General features: G+C 42.4%; 1 protein-coding gene across 4 annotated transcripts in view; it reads left to right on the forward strand.

Moving 5' to 3' along the window:
- Positions 1–5,391: 5,391 nt before the first annotated feature.
- The window catches only part of hivep1 (HIVEP zinc finger 1), a 52,222-nt gene continuing 30,382 nt past the window's right edge, over positions 5,392–27,231 (forward strand). The window contains exons 1-2 of one of the 4 annotated variants that reach the window (XM_047605869.1): positions 5,392–5,630; positions 7,791–7,920. In XM_047605869.1, coding sequence (XP_047461825.1) covers positions 7,881–7,920 — 40 coding nt within the window. In that variant the 5' untranslated portion in view covers positions 5,392–5,630; positions 7,791–7,880. The other 3 variants (XM_047605863.1, XM_047605865.1, XM_047605864.1) reach the window with 3 other exon arrangements.

The raw sequence follows: 27,231 nt of genomic DNA on the forward strand, positions 1-27,231 counted from the left end.
TTTAATGCTACGAGATGTGAAAACGTGCCCCCTCAGACACCCCTGCACACACACACACACACACTAAGAAACAGTTTTTCACAAGTATAATCATCCACCTTCAGCTAATGACATGAATTCATTGTGTATTATACAAGAGCTGAATTATTTAGAAAGAGGAGATCCACCTCACAAGTCTTCCAGCGCCTCCAGCACATTTCTGCTGATCGTTGAAGACACGAAGGGATCGAGTCCAAGTCCGACCACAGAAAAACTCTTATCTGACCCTCGCTAGCGTTGACTTTGGGAAAGAGACGGGGCAGCTGAGGCCTCAATTAATAAACAATTGTCCAGCTCTTGGCATTGCATTAGCTCAAATCAAATAAGCTGTCTTCTCAGGGAAAATGCGGTTATGTAAAACACTCTATCACACATACGCATGTACACACACACACACTCTCCTCATCCTCAGCCTGTTTCATCAAAGCAAAAACATCTCAGCTCTTTATGTGGGTGTACAGACAAAAAACAAAAACAAAAAAAACAAAAACGGCATCTGCCATTTTAGGTGATGTCCAAAAGTCTTTGGGGAAGAATGAAATCAACGCCGTGGTCCGTCCATAGAAAACAGATCCACACACAAAAAGAAATGACACGTTCTGATCTGCGACTTTAAAAACACGACGTCTCAAAAAGAAAAAAAAAAGTTTCACTATTCAAATGTGCCATTTAAAGTTGATGCAGTTGAAACAGGTGAGTCATAAAGCTCAACTGAGCCAGGAGTTCCACTCTGCAGTCTGCAGGAAACCTGTGATAGGGTGGTGGGCGGCTGTCACACAATAACTTATTAATGGGTAGATTTGCCTCACTGCAGCAAAGTTTTTCAGCGACACTTTGTGCAGCAGCTGCAGATTCAGAAAAAAAAAAAAACTAAACAAAAAAACAGTTCAGGCTGCAGCTTGATTCGAAATCTAGGGCAGAGGTCTTCAGTGTTTTTCAGGCCCTACACTAATGGAGAGATTAAGTAGCAACCTACTATATGTGTTCTATATTAAACTAGTGCTATTTATAAATATACACTATTATTATCATCATTTTGTATCCAATATTAAGTTATTCAAATAATGCACAGGGTCAGATCTTATTTTTTTTTTTTTTAATTTTAAACATGTGCTACAGTAGGGTGCCGTGCAACCGCCGTAAACATAAACATACATACATACACAGGATTTTACCTGGGGACTGTATAGACTCTATTTAAATTTGAGCGGGAAAATTAAAAAAATATATAAAAAATGTCTTGTCAACCAAAGATTGTGCGACCCCACTGCAGTACCTCCACGGATCCCCTAGGGGTCACGAACCCCATGTTGAAGACCTACGATCAAGGTGATCTGTTCCTGTAAATGATATTGACGTTAGTGTTTGTGTATTAAATGAATAAAGTAAATTAAACATAATTTAAGGTATTTTTACTTTAGTTACTCATATTATTCTTTGATACTAGAGCTAAGTGGTCCTGGAATTTGCATGGAATTCTTATTTAGCGTAATGCTTATGAATAAATATAATTAAGTAGTAATTTCCAAGAGAATTAATTTTATCAAAGACATGTTATCCTCCTTAGACCCTGCGTCCTCATATGGGGACATTAAGTTTTAGGTTTTATTGCAGCTTATTCTGCTTCATTTAAACCCATTGTCCTCATTAGTGGACAGTTATTCTGTCATCTAGTGGAAGCAAAGGCTAAAACCTATTTATTTATGCTTATTAGACTCAACTTCATTGATCCCTTTGGGATGACGCCCTCAGGGAAATTGTATTTCCAGCAGTTACATACAAAACAGAAATAAGAGAAATAAACGATGTACAACAAACGACAAACTCTTAACATAATATCAAATACTGCACAGTGGGTGGGTGACTACCACTACTGTTTCCCTTCTGTCCTCTGTGACCTATTTCCTCCTTCCCCCTTCTAGTTTGATATGACTCACAAATTTAACAAATTTGCTGATTAGCAAGTACTCATTTGAGGATGCTAGGACTTATTATTTGCAATTTAGTATTTGCTTCAGGTATTAAAATAAACTGTATAATATTTTGTCACACTTCTTTATAATATAAATAATGAAAAAACCCCTTTGTCCACATATGAGGACATCGTTTTTTTCAAAAGCTACTACTTCCTGTTGGAAGATGGTGCTAATTTTTTCATACTTCTTAGGTCCCACTGATCCCAAATACCTCGGAGAAATTAAACATGCAAACCAAATAAAAGCTCGGGTCTCAGGAGGTGAAAGTCATTTTTACCCTCAGGGTAGAATCACCATGACTTCACTGGACAAGTCTCACATGTCTCAGGGACGAGTGGAGTGAATTTCAACTTCTTTGCTCCATTTTTAAAAATTTTTTTTTTTAAGGAGCTATTCCTTAAAGATTCCTACATTTTTTCCTCTAATTTTGCAGCCATTTTTATTTCCCCCCTGTGATTTCTTTATTTGTTTTACGAGATGTTTCATAGTTTAAAATAAAAGAAACAATATTGAGTAAAAATACACCCGATAAGTTAGTGGTGCTGTCGCTCATTATAACGTTCAAGATGCTTCACGTCAATTCCGCTCTTTCCTGGTTGCCTTTTCGTTTTCTTATTTATCTGGGGAGCTATTTCTGGCTTTGCGTGGTAAAAAATAGCATGACCTTTTGCGTTCAGCGGTGTGTCATCGCTGGACTGGACCAACTCACCGTGGCCATAGATCCAGGAATACAGTCTCGGGGTAAATATAACGAGAACCCGTGCACCCAGGCAGCCGCTGCAGAGAACTCCTGCTGCAGATCACATGGAGATAACCCCGCTTTAAATATAATCACAATATAATCAACTTAGCCGCAAATCAAATTGTGTTTTACTCGCCGTGTGGGCTGTGACAACATGTAGCATTATTCCTTGTCACATGCTCGTGAACGTAAATGTAAAATGTCCCTCCGTGTTGTCACTACCGCTTTAAGAATGCTTTGCTGAGATGAAGCTGCTGTGGAAAATGTGACTTAAAGCTGGGGGAGAAAAAAAAAAGTGCAAGAGTGAGTGTGAATTCACAAAATGTCATAACCCATCTGACTCTTTACAGTCAGTCCTGTGCTTAATCAGGAAATTCAAACATCAGCTTTAAGGCATTTGTATGGTCACAAATGCTTAAAGGTCGTTTTATTCCTTGGAGCTGATGGCTACTTGTTTGACAGTAAGAAAACCAAATCATTTTATTTGCTGATATGTTAAGGAGAGATCCGTCTAATGTTGACTATGTCTAAAATGACACATTTCCACAGAGGAAACAGCTCATTGTGCCTCAGAGCCTCTATCTTAACCAGCTCAGCTGAAAATAAACAACGTAGTTTGTGTGCTGATCCCGACGGCTATTTGCTTGCTCGCTCATTTAAACGAGGCCACAGGGGAGAAAGCCTGAAGATGCATCCTTGCTTGAAGACTTTTTGTGTGTGTGTGTGTGTGTGTGTGTGTGTGTTTTGCGACTTGGCAGATTTACAATTATGTTGCGTTTACTTGTGTCGCTGGCTTCCATTTGAATGAATAGAAAAGGAGTTGTAGCCCGATCACAGATTGAAACATAGAAAGAAGAGTTTAAATTAAATGTTTTGATTGGCCGCATGCAGATGAGGTAGAAATAATCAAATATTTTCTGTTTAATAATATGTATTGGCTCATTACTACGGACATGGGCCTTCTATGGGTGTCCTGTGGTGTCTGTGGCCGTGGGGGCCTTTGAGTCACATGGTTTGAGGGGAGGGGGCTCTATGAATAATCTCACAGATACTTGATCAGTTTGGGATCTAATGAATTTAGAGGTCAGGTCAACACCTAGTGATGTTCTTTATGTTGTTGTTTTTATTTTTTAAATTGTTCTTAAACAGTTTTTGCGTGTGCGTCTGCATCCAAGGAGTGTCATTGCTATGGGGTCTGGTCTAGATGGGAGCTACACATCTAAGTAACATCCACATGAATGAATGTCAGGTCCAAAAGTTTCCCAGCAGAACATTAAATTGTCACAAGATGTTATTTACTTCTCCAGTCAGTGGTCATAATGTTTTGGCTGCTTGGTGTGAAACTGAAGATTATGACAGTCACGAAGATAAGATTATTTTATTTTCACTACTGTGCCTAATAATTTGGCGACCAGATCTAACACTATTTTAATTAGGTTTTCTTTGGGAATTAAAATAATATAATGAACCTGGAGAAAATCTAAACCTTTATTTTCTATTATTTATTTACTTAAATATCTGTATTTGACGGTGCTGTTATTTGCGAGGACTAATCACATAAAATAATCCCTCTCCGGGAGTTTACATTAACCGCAGAGGTGGCCAGGCACCGGTTCCTCCCGCTTTGTTGTCATCCACCGCCACGGGAACCGGTCCTGGGGCACCGAGACTCGGTGTTGAGTCCCTGTTGCGGGTTTTGTGGCAGGGGAAGCCCGTTCGGTAGTGGCGGAGGGGCACAACGTGACCTGACAACAAGGAACCTCCGGGAAAACCGTCAGTCCTGAAGTATGTGCAGAGGAGAGGCTGGCTGGGGGGGCTGCAGGGGGAGTCACGACGCACGACACGGCTGCGCGCAAGGACGGAAACACAGCCCGTGATACCGCGAGAAGTGAAAACAAATGCGTTCTGATGTAACAGTCCTGCGCTAAATCTTCTTCGTATAATATTTTTACTTTTATAAAGTTCACTAAATCGTCTCCAAACGCTGTAAATGGTTTATTTATAAAATGGAGAAAGCCCTCGGATATTTTACTAAAGGATACATTTAGTAAAAAAAAAAAAAAAAAAAAAAAGCAAATGTGCACAAAAATATACCATGTTTTCTTGTTTTTGGAAACCGTCTTTAACTACACACGCTGCACTTGCCTCTCCTGTGCCAATTCATTAGGTACATCAGTGAAAACACATGCATTTTAGCAATAACAGTCCTGCACTTAATATTAGTTTTGTGACTTTCATAATGTAATAAATACTAATAATTAAATACTGCAAATCGTCTCCAAACGCCGTATTTACAAAATGGAGAAAGACCTCAGATATTTAAGAAAAGGAAACGTTTTAAAAACACCTGGTTATGGGTAAAAATCCTGCTCTTAAGTATTAAAGTAAATGTTTATATACATATATATTATAATTAAGGATGCACCTTGTTGCATTGGGTAGTTGCAGGGCTAATTTTAATCACTGTCACTAGTGAAAGCAAGTGAATTAAATTTAAACATGTAATAGCTTCATGAAGGTTATAATATTCAGTAATGGTTGTTGAACCGTGTGATAATTTGTGAGGTTGTAGTTTGTGCTGCTGTTGAATTGCATTCGTTATTTAGCCCAGCCCACTGACTACCGATGGGGTTGTTAAAATAATAACAGATAATAACAGGAGGAGGAGGAGGATCGACAGGTGAGAGTTGGGCTCGCCGGGTTTGAGGTGGAGGCGGAGCGGCGGCCCGTCTGAAGCCCCCCTGCTGGCCTGGGAGGACACCCCCGAGGCCGGGAGGCGGAGACGGGACCCCCGCTGACGTCAGTGGTCTGTTTCCTGCAATAGAAAGTGAGAGAGAAGGTGAAGAAGAGAAAACAGAGCTGGAACCTAAAAGGTGAGTGTGTGTGAGCGTGAGTGTGAGCGTGAGCGAGTGTGTGTGTGTGTGTCTACCCCGACTCCGTCTCCACCCGCACCTGTGAGTATGAACACCTCCGCTCCGCACCTCGCGTCGCTGCGCCTGTTCGCGGCCGGAGGAGCGCGCCTCTGTCCGGGTGATTATAGGTCGACCTCGGCGGCTGCAAGCCGGAGAGAGAGAGATCCGAGCATGCTTTTAAAATACACGGGCCGAGCGTGTCTTTTAGCCCGACGCGAACTTTGAGGGTTTCTCCAGAGAGAGGCGGCTATTTTTAATTTTTATTTTATATTTATTTATTTATTTTTTAAAAATTTTGCGCAGTGTTGTTTTTGGACTCCTGCAGCAGACGGAGACAACTCTGAGCTCCCCGGCGCTTCTCTCTCTCTCTCTCTGTATCTCTGTATCTCTGTATCTCTGTCTGTCTTCGTCGCCCCTTTATTTTTCAGCACCATATATATATTTGCTCTGCAGACGAGCCCGAAGCCGCCACCTCATATGCCCATGTCGCCATAAACGTGCATGTACGTAGGTAGGGCTGGAGCCGTGGCGTTTTGTTGGAGAGGGGAAGTGTCCCGTCGGAGGCTGTTGCAGAGACACTGAGGGGTTTTCCCTGGCTCCTCCCTCGCTTACAGGGCGTTCACGTGTTGCAACAGGCACCAAATATACGCTATTCCCATTCACGCGTTGCCTTCGCTGACTTCATTGCGTTGCGTTAAACGCCTGATTATACATTTGAACCCGGCTGCGTTTTTTTTTGCCAGAATTGCACTCGATTGCAGCGCTTGTGCAAAACCAACCAATAAATAAATAAATAAATAAACGAGCAAACCAAACCCCCATCTCTGCACCGCTGTGCAGCTTTGACAGAAAAAGCTTCAGGTGTGAATCATCACCGGCTTAAGACGCAGCCTTATTTTTCCCACCCCCAGGGTGTTTCCCACCCCCCCTCAAAATATATTTGTGCATTTTGTGCGCCCACGGACTGACTGACCGACCAGGGAGATGTGCACGTCTCTCTCCTCCGCCTCATCCGAGCCGTCGACCCTGCACTGAAGCAGCGGCTGTAGCAGCAGCAGCAGCATCAGGAGGAGGAGGAGGAGGAGGAGGACTGAGGCATCCAGGTGAGGAGCTCTTCGTGTGACCGTCGTGTGTGCGTGCGACTTCCAAACCGACCTGCATCTCTCTTTTATTATTATTATTATTTATATCTATATATATATATATATTATCGTGCGTCCCGGTGCACCGACCGAGACACGTCCACCGTGAGATGATGTCATTGCTGTAGCGCCACATGTACCAAGTGTGTATGGAGACAAATCATCCTCCAGTTGTAGTAAGTGTTATGTAATATCGGTGGTGGGAGGAAACAAAGGCTGAGTCCAGGCTGCAGCATGCATGTCAGAGGAGAGGGGTGATGCTTAAATTTTATATATAGAGAGAAAGCTGAGTGAGATATTTATTCCTGATTGTGTTGAGTTCCTGTCTGTGCAGAGGTGGGCTTTTTTTTCTTTGCTCTGCGGTTGTTTGTGCTCATCAGGCAGCTCTGTGGCTTTGACATCTTGGGGTAACATTTAACTCCTTACGCCCACCTTTTTTTTTTTTTTTTTTTCTTCAAAGCAGATTTTTTTTGCATCAAGGCTAAATTAAGCCTCTTAATATTCACTTCGCAAAAAGCCAAAAAGGGACATCGAAAAACAAAGTGGGAAACCAGTTCCTGTGTGTGTGTGTGTGTGTCCAACTCTTTACTGGAAGATATGTGACAGCGCGCTGTCGTCCGACCATGACCGGCGCACACCTCTCTGTCTTTTGCGGGGGATCAGAGTGGCAGATAGCAGCTGCTGCAGAGGTTATACCGATATGAGAATTCACACCTCCCTCCCGCTGACAGCAGGCGGTGGGCCGAAGAGGACACGACCTGAAATGAAAAGTGAGGCCGGGGGCACCTGTTTGAGGAGTAGACTCAATCAGCCGCTCTGTCCCGGACTCCCAGACAGCTGCCAAACGGGAGCGAGGGGAGACTCTGACCGCACAGAGCCTCATTGATCCGTGGAGCTCACGTTCAGCCGCTCCAGACTCGACACATGCAGTATGTGTTTGTCTGTTTATATTCATTCTTTGTTTTTTGTTTTTTTGCAGATGTACCCAGATCGTGGCTCAGGAGTCGACTCTCCTCAAGGTTAGAATACGCTTTCCTCCAAGATGCACCTGTGAACTGAGGCGGAAAAGATGCCGCGCACCAAGCAGAACCACCCGAAGAATCTGAAAGGTGAGTCCCGGGAAAACGCTTTGTGTTTTTGTTTTTAAATGTGCGACTGGAGCTGTTGTGGTGAGTTGGATCAGACTTGCTGCCGGTTTTTCTGCTCTGTTTGTGCAGACGTCACCGCGTTGTGTTTGTGTGCAAGGAAACCTTCAGCTGCACACACTGCCACTCACATGCCAATTCATTAGGTACACCAGTGAAAACAAATGCATCGTAGTGTAACAGTCCTGCACTAAATCTTAGTTTTCAGAAAACACGTCTTCAAACGCTGTAAATTGTTTATTTACTAAATGGAGAAAAAAACTCAGATATTTTACTATAGGAAACATTTTAAAAACACCTGATTATGAGTAAAAGTCCTGCTCTTAAGTAAAAGTAAATTTATATACATACATAATATAATTACGGATGCATTAAAGTGTGAGCACCTGGTAGTCGTCGTAGGGCTCATTTTAATTAGGTTAATCTACACTCACTTGTGAGCTCATTACTAGTGAAAACAATTAAAACATAACGGCCCTGCACTAAACCTGAGCTTCATAAAGGTTATAACGTACAGTAGCGGCAGTAATAATTTAACTGTAGCTTGTGCTGCTGTTAAACTGTATTGAATTAACAGGGTACTTATGTTCTTTAGCCCAGCCCATTTACTACCAATGGGGTTGTTAAAACCCTAGAAACGCTAGAGACACAACACAGTACAACACAACGGTGCAAAAACAACACGGCCTCCGCAGTGAAAACACGGATGAATCAAGGGCTCTCTCCAAGTTATTTTAACCTGAACCTGGAAATCACAACTGCCACGGAGACGGGATTGGGTGCGTTCACTTGTGTACCTAATAAAGTGGCTAGTGAGTGTATAATACCTGTTTATTCTGACTGAGCTGTTGTTGCAGACGGTCGTGTTCATCGCGTTCATCATTGCGTTTTTAGTGGGTATTTGTGATTTAGTTGTTTGTGTTTTCTAGTAATTTCCTACGTCTGGAGAAAACACCCCCCCCTTTCATTACAACTCTGCGTTTTCTCATGTTGCGTTACCGAGTTAGCGTGATAAAGTGTGCGTAAAGTCAGCGGCGTAAGAGCTGTGAAATCTGCTGCACTCGTGTTTAAAGACGACGGGGAGACGATTAGAGGGTGTAGTGGAGAGAGACGTGGCGTTTCCTGGATCACTAACGAGTCGGGGAATTTCATAAAAGCATCTTCTCCTTTTTGTATTTCAAGTTTTAGTCAACGCCAAGGTGCATTTTGGGAAATCGTTCAGTTTTAAGATTCAGGTTAAACTCTTAAACATTTCAAACTAATGGAGAGATTAAGTAGAGACCCCCTTCCTACTTATATGTGTAATTTAAAATATGTGCATTATGTTGCATTAAATAATAAGATATTCAAATAATGCACAGGTCCAGACATTATTATTTTAATTTCAAACATGTGCAACAGTACGGTGGCGTCTAACCGTCATAAACATAAACATAAATGCATACATGGGATTTCACCTGAGATTCTCTTTAAATTTGTGGGGGAAAGTTAAAAAAAAAGAAAAAAAACCCTTTTGAAGACCTATGACTCTGTAACGATGTGTTGCAGCAGCTACATGATTTTAATGTTTAACCTAACGACGCGTTTTGGAATTATTTCCTCCTGCGATTGATTCCTCTGAACCGTGCAAAGGTGTCAGTGTGATTTGTCAGTGTCGCCTTCACTAGAAGTCGGATTTTGCATTTCTTTAACAAGAAATGGGAGGATGTGACAAATGAGTCAATCAATGATCATATGTTGCGTTAACTTTCTTTTTTTTTTTTTTTTTGTTTTGTTTTTCATGATTTTAAGTCATTTCCAGTCAGAGGTTAACGGCAGGTTTTTGTCCCACGCACCCTGAAAGCGGCGTTGTGTAATTTTTCATGTGAATCCAACTCAGCTACAGCTGCGGTTCAACTTTCACTTTTCTTGTGAAGTTGATGTTTGTTTTGCTTTTTTTTTTTCCTTTGTTTTTCCTTTTTTCCTCTTCCTCTCGTTAACAGACAAATCCTGCAAATAAGCGATAAGAAACTACTGAAATAACATTAGTTTTGTGGAAATCTCTTTCATAACAAAATAAAACAGGTTTGAAACGGAAATATTTCTAAATTAATTGACTTTTTAAAGTTAATTGATGCACAGTCAGAGAATTGAGACGTTTGTCTCCAGATGCTTGAATTAAGCCGCTCTGAGCGTCTGTGGCTGCACCGTTAGCGTCGTCATCTCTCTCATGTGGTCGGTGGCTGTTGTCTCCTATCTGATGAGGCCAACAACCAAGCTGTGACTTTTATTGCGCTCCTGCTGCAGCACGAACCCCAATAAAACGTAAATATAACCGGAGATTAAAATCCCTGACTGGAGCCCGGGCTTCCCGCCGCGCGTGGTTTCCGAGCGCGGATTGGCTCCGACGATTCTGTGTTATGTTGAGAATTGACAGATTTGCGTGTCAACAGACGTTTGCAGTTCACAGATCGAGGAATTCGAGGCGTTACATGCTGGGTGTGAAAGTGTGCATCACTGCCATTCCCCAGCAGTCGATCCAGGCGCCACATTTCCTCATGTGTGTGTGTGTTTGTTTGTGTGTGTGTGTGTGTGTAGTGAGCCGCAGTCTCTGTTTATTTAAACGTATCAACGCTTCCTGTGCGCAGGGGTTTTAATTTTTTGTTTTCATTGAGTTTACTCGGTCAAACAACATTAATAATTCAGCTTGAAGAACAGTGCATTACTTTTCCAAATAACACGGGGCTCTATTTTTAATCGAGTGTTATTTGGTTCCCGTGCTGCAGTGTCACAGCTGCTGCAGCGTTTGTAGCTCAGGGTGAAATATCTGGACGTGATTCAGGGTTTGCAAAGTTTTGAACGAAGGCCAAAAAGGGGTTTCCAAGGTCGCTTTGTGTGTATTTGTCGTAATTGGTTTGTCTTAGTGTGTCTTTTGGGATCACGTTGTGTCTCTTTGAATTCATGTTGCATCGCTGTAGGTATTTTTTTTTGTCCTTTTTATGTAATTTAATTGGACGCTGGGATCAGTTTTTGTGTATTTGCAGTATTTTTTGGTTATTTTGTGTCTATTATAGTCATTTCTTTGTTGTTTTGTGTCTCTTTTTAATATATTTTTTTGTCTTTGATGGGATTGGAGGTTGTTTGGTGTCTTATTGTGGTAATTTTCTATCCTTTTATGTCACTTGTGTGTTCTAGAGGTTGCAAAATCTTTAGTTGATTAGACATTTTATTATTTATATATTTTTAAAAAAATCCCCCACAAATTTTAAATTTCTTTCAATACACATTAACTTGAATCCAAGTTGTTTTAGTGAAGGGATGAAGGACAGCTTAATACTTAATACTAAATGATGATATTTATAAATAGCACTAGGCTGAGTTTAATATAGAACACCTATAATAGGTGGGGGGGTCCGTCTGATTTACTAAATTGTCCTGTGACCGTGTCCAGAATGAAGTCTGTTTATATTTCTATGTTTTTTTGCGTGTATTCGAGGTCATTTTGCGTCTCTTTATATTGATGTTTTCGTGTGTCTTTGGGATTGTTTCGTGTTTAGTCATATGTTTGTCCTACTTATGCAGTTTTGTTTGTCTGCTCGAGGTCATTTTTCTTCTATTTGAAGTTGTTTTGCATCCATCCAAACTAAATCTGTCGTACTGTCCCGTGAAAATCCTTCACTCTGCACTGATTTAAAGTCTGAAAGTGCCGGTGTTTTATGTAATTTAATGGGGTCACTTTTTATTTATTTTCTGGTCATTTTGTGTCTGTGTATAGTCAGATTTTTGTTATTTTGTTATTATTTTTAATATTCTTTTTGTCTATTAGTTGACAGTTGTGTCTTTGATGGATTGGAGGTTGTTTGGTGTCTAATTGTAGTCATTTTCTATCCTTTTATGACACTTTGTGTGTTTTAGAGGTTGTTTTTTGTCTATTTTTAATGATGTTTTTGGTGTTTTGCGGGAGTTTTAGGTCATTTAGTTCGGTGTCTGGTTTGCTGAAGTGTCCTGTGACCGTGTCCAGAATGAAGTCTATTTTTATAATTATATGGTTTTGTGTGTCTTCAAGGTCATTTTGTGTCTCTTTATATTTATATTTTTGCGTCTCTTTGAGATTGTTTCTTGTTTAGTCACATGTTTGTCTGTTTGAGGTCATTTTTCTTCTATTTGAAGTTGTTTTGCATCTAAACTAAATCTGTCACACTGTCCCGTGAAAACCCTTCACTCTGCAGCGGTTTGAATCTAAAAAATCTCGTACGGATTTTTGGGGTTTTAATCTCGAAAACACATTTGAACACGGCGTATTCAAATTTTTTTGCTCTATAACGTCTCCGGACTCCTCTCAGTTTAAGCGTGGTGCGAAGAGTCTGAAGGCGGTGTCACCTTGAACTCGACGTGACTTGCCTCCTTCAGTTCTGGTGAATTTTCTGAGAATGCGGTGGGGAGAACCCAGTTCACTTCCTTATCGCTCCGCAACTTGTCGAGGCATTTTTGTTTGGCATCTTGTTGTGCCTTTTGCCCCAGTTCATCACATCTCCTGCCGGGCCTGCACTCGAGGCGTTGCCTTTATCAGAAGGGGAGAAAGCTAAAGTGCGTGGCGTGCTATCACATGCTCAAGACTCGGCTGTGGAGAATGACTTTCCTCAGACTGGCCCGAGGCCGTCACATGACGACGCTTAGTGGCCGAGACCAGCGTTTAAAAAAAAAAAAAAAAAAAAGAAACACCGACGCTAATCGAGACGTTAACGCTGCTCTCTTTGCACCAGTTGACCAGATGTCAGGGAGCTTTTTTAACTCATCTGAACGCTGATAAAGTCTCTTATCGGGTCTTTTCCATCTCAGGGGTTTGGCAGCTTCTGACTCCCATATAAAAATAACGCACAACTCCCTCCAGTCGTCTGAAATCTGACTTGACACAATTTATTCTGTCAGAGGACGGAGAAAGATTTATTTTTCAGGCCCCGCTGACTTATTCATATTGAATAAATATCTTCTTGAATGTAGTTTGTAGAAACCTGAACAATCTTTACTTTGCTGTGGGATAAAATAAACTGGTTGTGTTTTTAAATATTGCATCTCTTACGTATCTTCGTTTTGAGCGCGACTGCAAATAAGAATCCGATCCAGTGACGTTGCACATTTGCAGGAATCTATATTTGCAATCGATCACTATCAGATTTCTGTAAATGATGATCAAACAAAGTCAGAGCAGATGTCTGAGCCGAGGCTTTGTTTTGTTTTCCTCTTTTTAATTTTTTCCTCTTAGTCACAACAACAATCACTTTTTTTAAAGAGAACAGCAGACAAGACGCCTGCTGTTTCCTTTTCCTCCCGTGGGACTTAAAGAAGGAAACCCCGGGCCGATCGATGAATCACTCAGCCTCCAGGGGCGGCTCTGAGGTTCATTCATGAAACCCGACGTCTTGATGAAATCGCTTTTTAATAAGCTTTATTGGCAGCGCCGCGGCACGGTCGGCCCTTCTCTAGCCCCGCTGAAGGCGGTTGTTTGCGCGCGGTGTGTTTATGTGTAACCTCCAGGAATGACGGCGTGACGCAGACTGTGGGTAACTGTGCAGGAAGTTAGGAACTCCTGTCCCCCGCTCTGTTTACTTCTGTCAAACAGCTGGTTTCTAAGGCTAAGAAAGCCTCCACATGGACGACAGCAGAAACATCACGCTTTGAATAATTAATCGTGCAGCTTAATTAGTTCAGTCACACTAAACCGGTGAAGCTAACCTGATCTAAATAGCAACCACAGAGTGTTAACATCTGTCCTGGAGGAAACCGATATAGTAGCTGTGAACACAAATGTTAATGCAAAGTTTGACTGAGGCCAAAATAACACGTGGATTTATTGATTTATCTGATTAAATCACAGGTTCTGCAGAAATCTTTGGTTGATTAGACTTTTTTATTATATTTTTTAAATTTTCTCCCTCAAATTTAAATTTCTTTAAATGCACATTAACACGAATCCATCATATTTTAGTAAAGGGATGAGGTATAGCTCAATACTGAATGCAAAATAATAATGTATAATCATAAATAGCACTAGTTTAATATAGGACACATATAGTAGGTCGGGGGTCCCTGCCCATGAAGGCTCCTGTTTTAAGGTTAATATGTAAATCCTGCTGTGTGTCACGACTGGAGCTCTGTTGATAAACTGCATCTGAAGTGATAGTTTTAAGTCGTGGGCCTCGAATACACACGGAGGCAGCGTTTGTGAAGCTAACGTAGGATGCGTGTCCCACTTAGTAGCAACGGAAAAATGTGACCCGGAGTTAAAACCCACCGATTTAGAAGAGAGCGCGGTTCATTAACCTTCCTGACAGTGTGCGCCGAAGCTGCTGTCTCTCGTCATGTATTTACAACCCTGCTCTGTGCAGGCGACACCTTCGTTTGGTTTTTCTCTCGCCTGTCCCTCAGTGCCCCTGAAAATGCCCAGACGTCTTGTTAACAGTGCCAGTGTTTATTGAACGGACCCTACATTCCTCTTTGTCGTATAAAAAAAAAAGGAACCTCCTCGCGCACAAGCCCAACAGGTCTGGTCTGCGGCTCCGGCAACACAACACACGCTGCGTGATGATGAATTGTGAACAACTGCAGTGAACGGGGGGCTACGTTTATCGAGGTGGAAAAAGTTTACCTTATAAAGACGGTATGGAGGAGACGGAGGTTTCCACCGCTCCACCGTTTCCTCTGGACGCTGGTGTTTATGCACAGAGCTGACGTCCGCGTGCGTCGCCGCTTTAACCTGAATTATTGTGCAGTTTGTCAAATAGCTGCATTTTATTTAAGCAGGTGCGACGTTAGCTTTACAAGCCGAACTCTGGGTTTGATTTCGTCTCTGGGCTCACGGTGCATGTCGCCGCCTCAGTAATCTGCAACAAACCGTTTCCTGTTAATGATCAACTGTGTCTCTGAACTCGGCGCTGACTCTGGTTAAATATGTGGGGCCAAAATAAACTACGCCAGCAACCCACACTAATCAAAGTTACACGCTAACCCGAACTCTCAGAGCTCTTCTCAGGCCTCGGCCGTCTTTATTTTTAAGAGAACTAAACTTGTTTTGAAGTGTTTCTGATGCCTCTTTGTCAGCTCTCTGCTCTGATCGATCTCTTTTAGCTGCAGAGTCAGATGATACTCAGGATCTCTGCAGACTGACCTGAAAAACGATGAGTCTTCTTTCGTCTGAATCCTGTAGCTCCGTACGTAACTCTGGTTCAAGGGGAAAATTACAACTTGCGAACCAAACCGACATCAAACATCTGTGACTTCTCCTTTGTCTGAGTCAAATAGTTGCCCTTGAACGCACCACAAAAACCATAGTCAACAAACAGCTGGTACATATGTTCAGCATCTGCATGAAGTTAAAGAGCTCTTCCTACCAGCAGGGGGCAGTGTTCTGTATTTATAACCGTACAGGGGAAACAGGAAGAGCCATAGTTAGCTCAGAGGCTAAAAGAAGGTACAAACCGTCATGCAGATCTAATTAATAATAGATTACCATGTTATATTTAAACACAAGAAGACTCTCCTGTGTGATTTATTTATTTATTTTCGTCACTACCTTCTAACGCTCGAAGCTAATCAGCTGCCGTTGTCACGTAGGACCGGGTATCACTACTGATTTTCTGAATCGTTTCGAGTCAACGTCGATTCATTTAGAGATTTTTCGGTTTCGAAGTCGTTTTACTTAAATCTCACTCCACAGATTTGCGGTATTTCCACTGATTTTTCTCTTTACTTTTCGCTTCTTTGCTCTTGTGCAGCTCTTCGCTGTCGTTAATCGGGTCTGACGTTGCCCTGAGTCGTGTTTTCGATCTTGAATTTATGGATTCGGAGGCCAGGTCAACACCTTGTGCTGTTCTTCATGTTTTTTTTACGTTGTTCCTGTGACAGGGAGTGTCATTTCTATGGGGTGGGGGGGTCTGGTCTGGTCTAAGTTGGAGCTACATGTCTAATTAACATCCACATGAATGAATTCCAGGTCTAAAAGTTTCCCAACACAACATTTAATCGTCACAAGATGGTTTAAATGTTGTTTGGTTGTCCTGCCGGTGGTTTTAATGTTATGGCTGATCGGTGTGTAACAGGTGAAAGTGGTAATAAGAACAGATTTTACAGTAACGAACATGATCCAGACTTGTGACCAGTGTTAAGCCTCCTGAGTGGAGCAGAGAAGGAGTTAAAGCTTCCTGCCTGAGCAAATGGATTTTTACATGTTGTGTCATGCTCAGGCAGCCAAACCAGTGTTTCCGTACGGTCCCTTCAAATTACAGTGTGCGACTGCAGCGAGATTCACACAAAGGGAACTTCTCTCCCAGAGGCAGGAATAAACCGGGGTTTTTAGCAACAGTAACTACAACAGACAGGCTGAAACTAGATCAGGGATGTCTGTTTAACTCGGCGCTAACCTCAGAGCAGCTTTCACTTTGACGGAGGCAGAGCTGCGACAGGGAGGAATGTTTATGGCCGCAGTTTGTGTGAACCAAAGCGAATATGGTGAAAAGAGGGGGGGGGAAAGTGTGGCGGCTCCTGAAATGTGGGTTAATGCGTATTCCTCGTTCGTAAAGCGGAGAAATGAAGGTTTTGTGGCCGACTCCCTGCAGGAGGAGTTTTTTGATGGTGGAAAATGATGATGTTTCATTTTGCGTGAACTTTAATTTGCGAGCTGTGTCGGTGGGTTTTAATCACCCCGGGGCTCGGCTAAGTGGAGGGTGGTTTCTATCTGACACGTCCTCCCTCGGGGTAACTACGCTGTGGTGGAGATCCTCCCCAACACCTGGCAACATCTGGTTTGGAGGAAACCAATTTGTCAGACGTGGGCTAAATGAGGGAGGTTTATTTATGTGATTTATTAGATTATTTTATGATACGCGTTGAACATCGTCTGTAATCCTCTCAAAGAAGGTGGTGGTCACATAAATATGGATTCGTTGATTAATTAATTTGATGTATACATGTATATTTTTCGATCTTGAACTGTGTGATCGGTTCTGATCTTTGTCTATGCCATTAAATTAAGATTTCTATATTTTTCTAAACAACATTATTCCCAAAAATAAAATAAAATAAATGAAATAACATAAAACAAATTTTCAAATAAAATAAAATAAATAAAATATAAAATGAAAAAAAGAAAATAAATGAAATAACATAAAACAAATTTTCAAATAAAATAAATACAATATACAATGAAAAAAAATAAAATAAATGAAATAACATAAAACAAAATTTCAAATAAAATAAAATAAAATAAATTAAATCAAATAAATGAAATAGAATAAAACAAAAATTCAAAAATAACAAAGAAAATTCTAATAAAATAAATTAAATAAAAAATAAATAAACAAAATTAAATTAAACCAGATAGATACAATGAGTACACACAAACACAGGAATAAATTTAAAAAAAATAATAAGGGGGAGGAAAGACTTAGAATTAGAAGAATTAGTTAAATGTGATGATTGTGAATGAATTGTTCGGTGGCTTCGTTACTTCCTGGTTTGTTGCAGTGTCTCGGTTTGAGTTTAATTCTCTCACGTTAGCTTCTCTCTTCCTCCCACCAAACCTAAAAGCCTTCGCTGTGGGCCGACTCTCAGTTTGAATGTCTGTCAAACTCGGCCTGTTTATCAGACGTTGGTGACTAATACTGCTGCCAACACCGCCCGCCTGCCTGATTGTGCAGAAAAGGTCTCGGTGTGTCTCATGCCTATATGTACGTATGTGTGTGTGTGTGTGTGTGTGTGTGTGTGTGTCTTCTTCACTGTACTGACGGCATTTTCTCCTGAGAGGAAATCTGCTGCAAATGATCAAAGCGTCGTTCATTAGCCTTTTTTTTTTTTAACCTGCCATCCGTCCACTCAGGACCTCGGCGTTTTGCGTGTGTGCGTGTTTGTGTGTGTGTGGGTGTTTGTGCGTGTCCTCTGCTCCTGCTCCTCCAATCAGTCAAATTACCGGGCTTAAACTTTTCAAACCGAAGCGAAGGGCTCAGACAGGCCGAGTTAAATTAGAGCTAACGAACGTTGACCTTCTTCTACACACACACACACACACACACACACTTTTCCCCTCCACAGGTGAGATCTCGTGGCACGCAGAGCCACTTCCTGGAAATTTGGTTGAGCAGCATTGATGTTGGCAACCCAGAAAGGTGAAGCGTTGGCGTAGGAGCGGGAAGTATAAAAAAAAATAAAATAAAAAATAAAAATCAGGGTGGGGGCTCGGGCTCGGAAGGAGCTGGACCGACGCTGAGCCTGAGCGTGTCGCATTATTTGGAGACTGAGCCTGAGGAGGCGGAGAGGATGTGCGGTGTGTCATCTGCACACATCTGTTGCTGAGACGGGGTCACGGGCTCCCGGGGTCTTTATGATGGGGGGGAGGGGGAGTAAAAAAGTAAACAAACAAATAAATAAATAAATATAGAAAGCTCAAATTAAAAAGAAGCCGGAAACCAACCCTTAAAAGGCTGGTTCTGTGTGTGTGTGTGTGTGTGTGGGGGCGCCTTTCTAAGTGTGTGTGTGTGTGTGTGTGTGTGTGTGTGTGTGTGTGTGTGTGTGTGTGTGTGTGTGTGTGTGTGTGTGTGTGTGCAGAGCTGGCATTGCTTAATGGTTTGCACAAGCAAAGCCCAATGTAGGGGTTGCCAGGGAAACTGAGCAGCATGAGTCTCGGTCTGCAGGTGCTGTTCTTGTGTCCTACGGCTGGAACCTCCTACGAATGAGGAGGGAGAAAAGAGTGAGGGGGGGGGGAGAGAGAGAGAAGATGGGGGTAAAACTGCCCAAAGAGGACGGGGGGGCGGGGGGGGGGCTACTGTGTTTAAGTTGGAAAGTCGCAGCGATCTTATAAAGAATTGAGCGCAATCAAATTAACGTGAAGACACAGAAGAAGAAACACAGACGCTCGTTTAATCATTAAATGCAAAGAAGTTTTCAGTGACTTTTCCAGCAGAAAAACTGACGTATGTTCTGCTTTTATTCCACATTTATCAACTCAAACTAGATCAAACTTTGGATTCTGAAGAATCATAATGAGATTTCTTCTGCTTCACCTTCTTCTTATTCCTATTCTCCTTATTATACTTTCTTATTCCTCTTCTTTTTGTTCTTCTTCTTCTCCACCTTCACCTTCCTCTTATTCCTATTCTTCTTCTACTTTGGTTTCTGTAAAAATGTTTAAAAAAATTTAAAAACATGTTCTACTTCTTCTACTTTGGTTTCTGTAAAAATGTCTGCTTCTTCTCTTTTGGGTTCTTCTTCCTCTTCTTGTTCTTGTTCTTCTTATTCCTTTTCTTATTCTTCTACTTTGGTTTCTTCTTCTGTGGTTTCTTCCTCTCTTTCTTATTTCTATTCTTCTTCTACTTCGGTTTCTTCTTCTTTTTACTCTAGTTTCTTCTTCCTCGTCTTGGTTTTGTTGTTCTTCTTCTCCTTCTTCCTATTCTCCGCTAAGCAAACCGCAATTAAAACAGTAGAAGAAGAAATGTTGGCGCTTCGTTGCTGCTTTTTGCTGTCTGATCTCATACTGATGTTTTAATATTCAGATCTTAAATGAACAACATTTCCTCTCCTATAGATTCATAAATGATTTTCTTATCTTCCTTATATTCTTCTACATCACATGTTCACTGCGCTCCTGAATTATCTCCCAATAAATAGAGATTGTACCGACCGTGGGGCGTCCCTAGTTGAGAGTTTTCCATTTAGCGTGTAGCATGGAGCCACATTAGTTATAATTAAGGGAAATGTGCAGGTTAAAATAAACTGTAATTATCCTTGTATGTGAAACACACCTCACTAGTCGGATAAATCCAGGGTCTGAACATAGTTCTCGTGTGGAGGACTGCGGCCGCCCGGCAGCGGGGGATCGTAACCAAAGTTGTACTTATGCTGCCAGAGGAGGTTAGAGGGAAAAAGAAGAACAATCTAACAGGAGGAAAGGCAACGGCACTGTCAATCTAAAAAAAAAAAGAAAAAAAAATATGTTGGGCCTGTTTTTGTGGCTGGGAGCAGGCTGGGTGGAGGCAGCTGAGCAGCAGCGGCTGAATGTGTGGATGTCAGATCAGATCTACGGGGAAAGCCGCCGTTTCCACTTCGTACCCTGAGAGTGACGAGCCCTGCAGGAGCATTCAGACAAAAACAAGCTCCTCTGTTAAACCCCCACCACCACCTCCACCACCACCTCCACCACCCTCCTCCCTTTCCTCGTCATTATTTCCCAGTCAGCTCTCGTCTGGTCCAGTCAGACTTTGCCCGGATCATGCATCGATTCATATGTGTACTTAAAGAGCTGCTGATTCTACGAGCACAGACACGCAGCTATTAGTATTAACGGGAGCAGATAGCTGCTGCTGCTGCAGCACAACGGCTCTCTGCGTAATTAATTCATCTGTTTACGCCGCGGATACACGCGGGACATTAACGTCTCCTCTACGGCGATTAAACATACGCTGGATTCAGGATGGACGCTATGGGGGCATAGATTTATATAGTTTTAAATGGTTCTGCACTGAGCCAGGTTAGCGGTTTATGCTAAGCTAAACATGTCTATGATTAATGCAAATAATAAAACAACTTTATTAGTCTTCCTTCCTTGTCAGAGGTCGGAAATCTATAATTAATTTAGCACATAAGAATAGTTTTAACCAGTCTGGTTATTTATGCCTTTATTGTGTAGTAGAAAGAGAGCAGGATCTCACGTTTATGTGACTCACCGCCTCACAGGAGTTTAACTGTAAACATCCTTTTTAAAGACGCAGAATTATCGAGGAGTGTCTGACTGAAACTGAGAGACCCTCCTGTGCTGCTGCAGATGTTGAGGTTTGACTGTGCTGGTTTCTTAAGGTCACACCGTGGGCTGTATTTATCAACACTGACACTTACCGTTGGTTTCTCCGCTGTGTGGGACGTCGGCCATCTTTGCCGCCGCAGGCCAATCAGAGCGCAGCTGCTTCGCGCGGCCGCGTGCACCAGGCAGGGGAATGACTAACTGTCACCCGCTCATCCTCTGAAAAACATTAAACCCCCGTCAGACGACAACATGTCACTTTGCTTTCTTAAAGACAGTCAAAACACGTAGAGGTTCCGCGGAGAAGCTCAGACGTTTAGCAACGCAACGAGCAATTTGAAATGATTAGAGAAAATTGCAGCGAGACTCTCTGCCGGTGGGGGACGTTCTGTTGATGTGGGGCTGCGGAGACAATAGATGCTTGTGGCGGCGCTTTCACTGAAACTGCAACACTAAAATTGTCTCTGAGAGAAAACAAAACACTATTTAGAGGTTTGTATTTTGCTAACAGCCCCAGAAACTAAACTAAACTAAACTAAAAAAAAAAAAAAAATCGTGACATTTAAGAAGCTGCGTCTCGTTGATGTTTGACTATTTTCTGGAGGAGTGTTGCTCAACCGGTGAAGAGTCACCAAACGAGTTGTTGATTAATTGACGGAGCGTCGGGTCAACTTTCTGGGAATGAAACTCTTTCTTAATCGAAATGAAACTAAAACAAAATTCAAGTTGTTTAGTAGAAGGAGATAGAAAAATAAAATAAAACTTAAAGGGAGTGGAAATTAATAATGTGGATGAGATAAAGTTTTTGGGAACTATAATAGACCACAAACTAACCACATGTATAATACACAAAACAAAAATGATCCAGGTTAATGGCTGTTCTCTATAAAACAAAGCGAATACTAACTAAAGAAAAGCTTATATCTTTTATTTACTTATATACATGACATACTGTGTAGAGGTTTGGGGAACTGTTTATAAATCAAATTTAGATCCCACCATTAAACTACAAAAAAAATATAATAATAATAATAATAATAATAATAATAATAAAAAGCCAACTAATAGATTATTTATTGAATGTGTCACATTAATTGATATATTTCAATTAAAAACATTAGAAATAGTTTTTGAAGCGAGGAATAAAAACCTCCCTCGTGGTGTTTTTTCAACGTTTTTTCAAAATAAGAGCGGGAAGACATCATGTAAGACGGCTCTTTATTTTTGAAATATGTAAAGTAAGAACTAATGTAAAATACAGATGTGTTTCAGTTCTCTGTGTGTAATTATGTAATGAAACTGAAGTTATGTTGTTATATATCAATTCGCAAAAAAGCCCCGAAATGTCAGATTGTAAAGAAAGGACATTTGTTTGTTTGTTTTTTATTTGAATAGTTTAACTTTTGTCTTTTTCTGTACATATTCAGTTGAATGATTACCTAGGACAGGAATATAGTATAAGCCTCTTTAAGTACTAAGTATTAAGCCTTTAATGGTCGATGATTAAGATGTGTATTAAATCATGGAAAGTGAAACTAATGACCAAAAAAAAGAAGTGAAAGATAAATTATCAAAGCTATAGAAGAAAAATGTGAAAACTTTCCATTAAACCATTTGACCTGATGGTTGTAAAGCTCGTCCCCTCGTGGCCTCACAGTCCGTCAGCAGAAAGCAGGAGGCTGAATAGTGGAGGTGAAAGCTGTTTAACTCCAGACTGTGGGCGTTTTATAGGAATCAGTGGACCCTTCGCATGTCAGCAAACAAAATCCTCCCTGTAGGGCCTCTTAAAAAAAAAAAAAAAAAACAAAGGCCCTGCCTCATATCTGGAAGCGGCTGCTTGTTCATTCATAAACTCTTTGTTGTGTCTGTTTCTGAGCTGCCATCAGCAGGAGATCCGTAGCTGCGTCCGTGTGTTTGCATTTGCACGGTATCGACTGCGGAGGAGTGGGAGGAAGTGAGCGTTTGCCCTGAAGGGGGTTTGTCGGTGTCGGGGGACGAGGAATAGGGTGAGGAAAGGGTGAGGGAGGGAGGAGGGACTCGAGCAGATCGATGGAGAGAGATTGAACGTCCCCCAACGCTCGTGAGTCATGAGGAATCTCTGAGCGAGGTCAGAGAGGTCAGGTCAATATTTTTAAAGTTTGTATCCGTGAACACATTCCTGCTTCTTATCTGCTTCCCTTAATCACTGAAACCATTCACAATTACCCCTTAAAAATACTCACTCACACTGTTAGTTACGGTCGTGACGGAGCGTAAAGGGAGTTCGTCTCGGTCAAGAGGTCACATTACAGCTTCCCTCTCTCAGATTAGCCGACCACAGAAATAGCTTCTGCTTCTTCTCTGGTTTTATTATTATTTATTTTAAATACTGTGCAGCAGCAGCAGCAGCAGCAGCAGCAGCCGTGGACAAAGACGAATGCCAATGACAAGAAAAAGAGACGGGAAAGCACTGGGAAGGACGGGGATGGCGGCGTGCCAGGGCGAAGCAGAGCGGGAGTAGGCATAAGGGAGGAAGGGGGAGGCTGCCTGGGAGAGCGACGGGGACAAATGCAAAAAGGTTTAATAAGGAGGCTGTGAAAATATGTGGAGGAGGAGGAGGAGGAGGAGGAGGAGGAGGAGGAGGAGGAGGAGGAGGAAGGGGTGCTGACTGCTGGCAAGGCTTCATCCTCTTGCGTAACTCGGGTCGGCTCTTCCTTTAGCTGCTGTTGCCATGGGGAGAGATGGTGGTGGACGAGGTGGTGGTGGAGGGGTTGGGGGGTGGAGGGGGGGGTTTGAGTCTCCAGGGAATTCTGAGCAGCGACAATCCCCGACTTCCCTCCTCCTCCTCCTCCTCTTATTCGTCTAGAAAAAACTGGAAAAAAGTCATCCTGGTTAATTTCAGTCAAATCTCTAAGCAAAGCTCCTGCCCGCCCCCAGACTCATTTCAAATAAATGATTTTTAAAAAAATAAAGTGTGCACTGAGAGCGTAGGGGGAAGTTGCGCGAGCGGCGGCTGCAGGGCGCCGACGTGTTACTCAGACCCTGGTTCAGGTGTGCCTCGTAAAAAAAAAAACGAAAAGCAGGCGTTGTTTATCGGCGCGCGCAGCGTGACTAACGGTGAGTCTCAGGCTGAGTGTGCAGGTGTTGCTGCAGTCGTGAGCGGTGGAGAGGAACCTCGTCCTCACCTGAGCTGCTCGTAGTCTCAGTTTGTGGCTTAGCTTAGCACAAACACTGGACTCTAGTCTCTGGGTTAAACCTGGTGTGTCGTCAGTATCAGTTCATTTAGAGAGATGGAAGCGATTCCACTTAAAACTAATGTTATTTTTAGAAACTAGTCGTTCATCTCTGGCGTGTAGCTTTGTTTTCGTGCAGCTCTTCCCTGACGTCACACTTTCTAAATCCAATCAGCTTCCAGGTCTGACGCTGCTCTCAGGGTTGGATCTTCCTCACATGTTGGATCTTGTTGTGCAAAGACCACAGCGAGCTTTTAATGCAGCAAATGGTTGGTGTTTTAAAAGAAGCTATCGGTGGATTTTAGGAGTTAATGTCGGATCTGTCAAATTAAGATGGATTTAATGGTGGAAATGTAACCGCACTCTTCTTCCTGCAAACCATCTACTCTGACGTCTCTTCTCTTCTTCTCTGGTTTTGTCGTTGCACTGATTTTTAACTGAACTTTTGATCAGTTCTCGTCTCAAGTCCTGAGGAGACTCGACAAAGCCGACACAAACAAGTGGCTCTGTTTAAATAGAGATTGATTTACTGGTCGAATTAACTGATCTTTAGCCTAATGACATGAAAGTTCATATCTTCTCACTTTCTGACATTTTTATGAATTAATTAATTAATAAAAATTGATTGATTTCATTAGACAGAACAAGTCCCGACCAAGAACGAGATTTTAATAGTTTTGGACAGAGCCAGGATTCTCCAGCATTTATGCTAAGCTAAGGAAGGTCTCTACGAACATGAAGAACCCTGATTTACTGCAACTAATATTGACATGAATCCAAAATATTTTAGTAAAGGGATAAATGGAGGCAGAAGACGTTACATGTATGTTTATGTCAGTTATATCACGTATGTTTATTTTAATATGTTAATGCAAAATAACAATAATAATTATTTATTTATAAGGCCGATGTTAATGTAGAACACATATAATAGGTAGAGGGTCTCTAATACTACCCCCTGATATAGATCTTAAAGATAAGGTCTATCCTTATCTTTTAAGAAAAAAATAAATAAATTATTTTCCAGCAGTATCTCTGTATCTTTATGTATTTTGTGTTAAAGTCGACTTTTACTTAATGCAAATCCTACCTTTGTCATGTTGGGTTACGTTTTGTACCCATTTTGCACAGAGGTCTTAATTTAAGTACTTTTAAATAGTTAATTGATCTACAAAGTTGTTGCTTGCATAAGAATAGGTCGTTAACTAATAATTTTTCTGCGTTTTGCGTTTTTTGTTGCTCTTTTTGGGGCTCTTATGTCGTTATCCTGATAGGCAGCAGAGGAAGGACACGCTGCAGCTCTGGTTTCTGTAGTTCACTGCCCCGGCGTTAGTTTGACTGTAAACATCTGATTAAAGACGGGGATAAATGCGACTTCCCCCGTCTGACGACGTGGAGGCAGCGCCGCGTCGGGTCCAGGTTAACCGTGTTCATCACTGCGCTACAGATTATTTGTCTTCCAGCGGCGTCTCCCGTTAGCGTCTTCATTAGCCCCTGCGCTCACCCTGCACAGATCGGATCAATGCACAGAGCAGACAGATGAGTATTTATAGCCGGCGCGGGGGCGTGGGAGGTTGAACGCCACAAGTAGGTTAGCGACTAATCTGATGTTGACGGTGTGCATGTGTACAGAGGAATTAAGAGACCTGTGCTGTTTTTAGAGCTTCCATCCTGCTTTGTTTTGCTTTGCTCAGCTCGGGGAAGTCATTGCTCAGGCAGGGAGGGCTTTCCCTGATTTAGAGTAGGGATTAGAAAAAAAAAGAGAGAGAGAGAGGAAGGAGGGAGGGAGGGAGGGAGGGAGAGGAGGGGGCAGAAGGAGGACGAAAGGCAGGCAGGCAGGCAGGGAGGAGAAAGAAGCGTGGTTGCTACACTGACAGTGGAGAAACCAGGCAGAAGTGAGAAGTGAAAGCACAGAGACACAGCTGTGTTTAGTGCGTGAGGACAGACGGCAGCCAGACGCTCGGCTTCAGCCTCCTCCGTTTCCTTTTCTTTTTCCTCCTTCTCCTCCTCCTCCTTCTCTCCGGGAGACGGTCGAGAGGCGCAGGAATGTCAGCGGGTATTAGTCGGGGAAGTGTCTGTCTGGGTCGGGAATGTCAGGTGTTTCCCCGTGAGCGCGTCTGACTCCGGGAGGGAAAAAGCAGCCGGTAGCAGCAGCAGCAGCAGCAGCAGTGTCGACTTTCTCTGGTTCTCCTCCGCCTCCAATCAGGTACCGTAGAGCACCGTGAGAGCGCGTCTTTGTGTTTTATCCCTCGCTGCAGGCTTCGGTCTCACTGTGGGCTGCTTTTATTGTTTTCTTCTGTCTTCCTCCTCCTCCTCCAGATTCTCCCACATTTTTTTGCTGAACTTTATTATTGCTCCTCTGTCTGTGTGTGTCTGTCTGTGTCTGTGCTGCTGCTGAACATTAAACTTATTTCCAGAATTGATTTGAAGCTAGAACATATTAAACATAAACAACCTCCTTGAGCCCAGAGGAACATGTTGCATTTTCTGCTCCGGTTCAACAAGTGCTCAGATGGTCGTAACGTACGAGAAGGTCATTTCCTGTGAATTATTTCAAATAAGAGAAGAAGCTGATTGTCAGTAGCAGAGTTTTGAAATATAATCTTTCCCATGGTCGTCTCCTCTGAGTAACAACAATGTCGGTCAAGGGGTTAACAGCTCCGACCTCCTCCTCCTCCTCCTCCTCCTCCTCCACGGCTGATAACCCGACTCAGTGGCTCCAGCGAGCGGTGAGTTTTTGTCCTCGTTGGTCGGACAACAACAGCAGCAGCAGCAGCTGACGCATAACATGAGCGGGAGAACGGGATAAGTCTGAGGATGAGCTGGAGGCGTTATGCAACAGCTCGTCCAGAGATAGAGCAGGGCTCAACTTCTTCTGCTTCTTCTTCTACCATGAGATCATCACTGACCCCCCTCCTTCCCTCCCTCCTTCCCTCCCTCCCTCCTCCCCTGCTTCATGGAGGAACAGAAGTACTTGTGATGGAGAAACAGCAGGAGGTCCGTTAGTGTTGAATTAATTGTTTTGCTTTAGTTTTAGAAAAAAAAAATGCATCATCTCTGGCTGGAAGCGTCCAGCTCTGCAGCAGTTAATCCAGTGGCTCCGTCAACATGTTTGACAGCTTTTATAAACATGGTGAAGTTTATAGAAGCTTGTTTAATTGGATGGATGTGGATGAGCTCCTCAGCAGAAGCAAAATACAACGGAAATAAGCTAAATAAATAACAATGTGTTGAAAAGCAATGACGGATGAAAACGTCGTCCTCCACCAACCGGTTTCTCAACTGTTTATTTGGCAGATA

This window comes from Mugil cephalus, chromosome 14, assembly GCF_022458985.1.
Source record: "Mugil cephalus isolate CIBA_MC_2020 chromosome 14, CIBA_Mcephalus_1.1, whole genome shotgun sequence".
Lineage (NCBI taxonomy): Eukaryota > Metazoa > Chordata > Actinopteri > Mugiliformes > Mugilidae > Mugil > Mugil cephalus.